The 5,063-nt window shown below is 51.5% G+C and overlaps 1 protein-coding gene across 1 annotated transcript; it reads left to right on the plus strand.

Annotated features, from left to right (window-relative positions):
* Positions 1-3,796: 3,796 nt before the first annotated feature.
* Positions 3,797-4,681, plus strand: LOC144768876 (claudin-6-like). The gene has a single exon (XM_078652884.1). It carries the CDS (start codon positions 3,840-3,842, stop codon positions 4,479-4,481), a length of 642 nt encoding a protein of 213 aa, XP_078509010.1. The 5' UTR covers positions 3,797-3,839; the 3' UTR covers positions 4,482-4,681.
* The last annotated feature ends 382 nt before the right edge of the window (positions 4,682-5,063 follow it).

Raw genomic sequence — 5,063 nt, forward strand, 5'->3', positions numbered from 1 at the left:
GGTTTCGATCGCTTCGGGCAGCTCCCCTCCCCTGCCGAGGACAGCACCAGCCAAAACACGTGGGCTTTAAAGTGAGCAATAAGACACCGGAAAAAAACATAAGTGTGTGTCTCACTTTAAGGAACATCACACTGCATCTCTTCAGTACAAGCAAACATGACAGTGTACCTCACTGAGGTATGTAAGCCCTCCATTGCGCGCATCTGAGGTATGACAGGTTGTCTCTCTCAAACTAACTCACGCAAAAATATATGTGGTACACCTCACTGAGGTCCGACCGCCACACTCACGGAACTATACAGAGCTCTTAAGACCAGCCCCGCAGCAGGTAATACTTTATCCTGTCTTATTTTACACACTGATTTGTTGAACTGCGTTTGTACAATAGAAAAGACCACAAGTCCCACAATGCAACCAAAACGCACACGAGGGGTAAGCTATTCAACTTGGACATTTGACATCATGAAAGCTCTAGGACTCGACCCTGCGTTTCATGGACAGGAGCATGTATAACAATGGAGGGACACGCGTTTCAGCATAGTTCTCGTCAACTTATGCAGGCGCTCAATTGTACCTCACAGCTCCCTCGTAGGCCCAGGTGACCTGACCGAGTTTCTACCGACTCCACCGCCGGTACTTTAATGTCAACGCCGGTACAAAAATAAGTAAAACCACCCAAAGCCGATATATTTAGGTCTTATCTCTACATACTTGAAACAGCAAAAATTAATAGAAAACACGTTTAAATATGTTATAGAGGCACGTTAACGATCTCTGACTAATAATTAAAGTAAAAAAAGGCAGAATTGAACGCATGGGATTTTGTTTAGTATCCTGTCTGGGAACTTAAAACAATAAACGGTCGTGTTTTTTTCTGCATATCCATGGTATTGGAGAGCTTTTCACGAGCACCGTATTACATTAGACATCCAGGAACGGGGAGATCAAGTGATTTGCCCAGAATCACAAGACGTGGATGAAACCCCGAGGCTCGAAACCTGGTTTCCAGCACCAAAGTCGGCAGCCTAGCCGATGGACCACAGCCATATATGGCAACAATATCTCCCCCGGGCAGAGAGGGCCTTGCGAAATCGGGCACCAGTACGGCCTTCTGCCCAAGAGGCCTTCGCATGCTGGGGTTGTGGTTACTGTTATCAGGTGACCCCATGTCACAAAGGGCTGACTACAACACCCTCGACTTTGTCCTTATGCAAAGAAGTGCTTGCGCGAATCTGTACTTTAACTCCCTGAACGCATAAGCTTGTTAAAAACCCAGACACGGGGCTATGCCTCCTCGGTAACATTACGGTGTCAGGTGACCTGAATTGAAATATAACCTATTTTTGTAGTGGAATCGACTAAACTGTCCAAGCAGGAATATTGTGTTACAAACCAGGCCTGATGTAAAGTAACGCACTGGGTGTGGCCGGGGATCACACAGGGAAGCAAGCACCTGTTGCAACGCGTGTTTACGTCTGAGAAAAGGACTGCGGTGTTTACTGTTGAAATAAGTGAATTATTAGAGGCCAGAGGACAAGTGTGCGCCCAACCAGACAGGCACCCAGGTTGGGAGTAGGGGGTGCTGCCAGGTCAGTTTCTGCGAGTTTGGGGGCGGACGCCTCCCTTGGGAGGTTGCCCCTCCTCCGGTTTCATCATGCCCAGACCCGGAAGGCCTCGGTGGGTTTAGCCAGGGCGGCTCGACGCCTGTGATGAGGCGCTGGTGAGTGCAGTGATGGGGGCGGGGCGGCCGCCCATATAAGCCCCGGAGGGGGAGCGAAACGGAGACTCTTCTTCGTGGCCGGGCTGCAGGCGGAGGTTCTTCTAGTGCAGGTAAGTGCGAGTGCGTGTTTTTGGTCCCAGGCACCGCTATTTGTTTACTCTCTGACTGGAATTTTCAGGAGCTACTAATAGGTTATTGTATCCTGGCTGCTTACATTCAAGACAGGTCTAATTTGGAGGTTTTTTTCACCCGTGTTCTTGTGTGAGGGGCGCACTATTTTGTCTTCACCCATGGGCACTGTGCTGCTGGCTCGGTTTCTCCCGCCAACGCTTACCCAGTTGTTTGTACCTTGCGTTCCTCTAGGGAAGCGTCTTGTTTCGCGAGCGGTGCCTTTAATAATGCTCTGCTGAAGCGCTATCCTCGGCGTTCAACGCGTAGTGCAATCAAAACTATAGGGGCAGATTGACAAGCCCCATGCGCCACTTTAACATGGGGAGTGGCGCAAGGGGCTTGTAAATTTGCCCTGTAGCCAGGCAAGCGCGGGCCCAGCTGCTCCGCAGGCAGGTGTCTTCAGAAGGCATTTTCTGTCGGGTAGGAGGCGCCTCTCAGTAACGCGGAGGGTGGTCGGGTCCTAAGTGCCCCGGGTAGTGCGCCGCTACCTGGACCGAGCATCCCTACGACATGGGCGTCGCTGCCTACCGCTGGAGGGCCCGTGAACAGTTTAGTGCAGATGATGGGGTGGGTGCGGATTGGAACAACCTAAGCAGCGCCTAGTGCCCGGGCTCAGTCAGATGGCGAGGCGTGTTTGTAGGAGTGGCCGCCCAACTGTCGGCGATGGTAACTTAACACCTGAGGAGTTAAGTGAAAACTAAGGGGTGGGGGTAGCAGGTGAGCGAGAGGTTCCGTGGACCAAGTTGGAACGAAGAGATTTTTTTTTTCTAGGCGCTAGTATTCCAATAGAGCGGTGTCCAGTACCTAATTTGCAGAAGAAAGTACTGGGCCCAGAAGCCCGACAACACTTTATTCCGCTCGTTCTTCCTCTGCCCCCCCCCCCCCCCCCCCTGCGCTCTTGCAGTTTCTTTCTCCTCATTTTGCTAATGTCACGGGTGTTCGCACCACCCCATGTTTGTCTCCTGCTCGGAGTCTGAGCCGGTTCAGGTACAGTAAGTGTCGGCGCTTCGCGCTGTCGATCCCATCTCGTTGTTTCTCATGCGCTAATCACTATCTTCACCCCGTGGATAAGAGACAGGCCGCCGCTCTCGTAGGAAAGGCGCCTGAAGTGCTTCAGGAGCTGAGGGGCGCGGTGTGGGGGTAACCATGGCGCCGTCCCACCGCCTGGGTCCCGCTTTCCCACGGTACTTCCAGCGGCCCGTGTCTGATTCTAGCCCGGCTTTTCCACCGCTGCGCTTTGCCGTAGGGGTTCCGCACCGGTGGGCGATTTGTCTACTAATTTATCAAACCACGTCACTAGTGTTAGACTGCCCACCCCAAGGCAGGCACGTTGAACCCCCCCTCTGTTGCCAAAGGAGGCTGTGACCAATGTCTAATAAAATATATGTTCAAAGCTGTATTGTGGCCCCTTACCGAGCTTCAGGTAATAAAATACATCAATGTCTCTGGGCGAGTCCTTCTGGCGCCACTGTACACGTTGCGCCCAGAGGCGTAACGGGGGGGGGGGGGGCGCCATATACTCGCCAGCCCCCCTTACCCAACAATTTATGCCGCTCGCTGCGCCACTTCTATTTACGCCCCCGTTATCAGGTAAGCGCCGAGGTGATCATTTACAACGTGTAATTTTGATTGTGATCGTGTGTAGCGGGTGCGTCGATGGGTCCTGTGTGTTCTCTGGGGATGTCTGGCATAAAGACCAAGCGGGCTACTTTTGCGTCACTTGTCCCAAGTTAAAAGTGACGCCAAAGTGGATAAAGGGTCATCTGTGGCGCCCAGTGAGTAATCCCACCCCCCAGGGCGTTGCTAGAGGGCTGTATTCTCCAATGCTAACATTTCTATGAAACATATTAGTACGTTTTGTCTTGAGGATGCTTTGTGAGCGGTGCATTGATATCTTTCTAACGTTTTCTTTCTTGCAGGTTTAATACACCATCATCTGCAAGACAAGATGGCTTCCACTGGCATCCAGATCCTCGGCATGGCCTTGGCCCTGATTGGTTGGATCGGCACAATCATCACCTGTGCTCTGCCCATGTGGAGAGTGACTGCCTTCATCGGTAACAGCATTGTGGTGGCGCAGATCATCTGGGAGGGCCTGTGGATGAACTGCATCGTGCAGAGCACCGGCCAGATGCAGTGCAAGATCTACGACTCCCTGCTGGCCTTGCCGCAGGACCTGCAGGCGGCGCGAGCCCTCACCGTTATTGCCATCCTCGTCGCCATCTTGGCCCTGCTCGCCAGCATCATTGGCGCCAAGTGCACAAACTGCGTGGAGGAAGAGAATACGAAGGCCAAGATCTCCGTCGTGTCTGGCATCATCTTCATCATTTCTGGCGTCCTGATGCTCATCCCGGTCTGCTGGTCCACCAACTCAGTCATTCGTGACTTCTACAACCCACTGGTGGTCGAATCCCAGAAGCGGGAGCTGGGGGCGGCCTTGTACATCGGCTTTGCCTCTGCCGCCTTGTTACTGCTCGGGGGTGGCCTGCTGTGCTGCTCCTGCCCCAAAAAGGACGACAATTACTCTGCGAGATACAACGCGGCAGCTTCACAGCCCAGGAGTGACTACCCCAGCAAGAACTACGTGTAGGAGCACGAGCACTGTAAATGACTTCCGCGCACGGACTTGGTACTCTCTAGTCTGCAACAGACTTTTTATTACGAGGGGAGAGAGTTTGTAGATAATTGTCACTATTTGCCGCAGCGTTTGTGTTTATTTTATACCGTAAATATTCGGACTCTGTTAAGTACTTTGTTTCTGTATCTGCTTTTTAAAAAAAATAAAAAACTGACTAATAAAATGGACGCTTACCAGCTAATTGTCTGGATTTGTATGACGGTTCCGTGCGTTATAACATACATTAACCCCCCTCCCCTCCCCAAGCGCCTTGAAACCCTCTGGGTATGTAGTGCGCTATATAAATTTTATGACTTGACTTGACTTATTCAATGACTTATACGCACATGTAATCTGTAATTCCATATACTTATCTGGCAATTATGCCATAACTTACATCCTTTAAATCCGCCTTAATAATGCTGTGCCAGTCTTTGGAGCAGATGAGCTTCAGTTCTGTAACTTACTTCCGTCGACTTCTTTAGGGACTTCGAAAGGACTTAACACCTGGGCGGGCCTGCGGTTTCTCGCACACCACTTGTCAAGGGGTTACCT

The sequence above is a fragment of the Lissotriton helveticus genome, chromosome 7 (assembly GCF_964261635.1).
Source record: "Lissotriton helveticus chromosome 7, aLisHel1.1, whole genome shotgun sequence".
In the NCBI taxonomy this organism is placed as follows: Eukaryota; Metazoa; Chordata; class Amphibia; order Caudata; family Salamandridae; genus Lissotriton; species Lissotriton helveticus.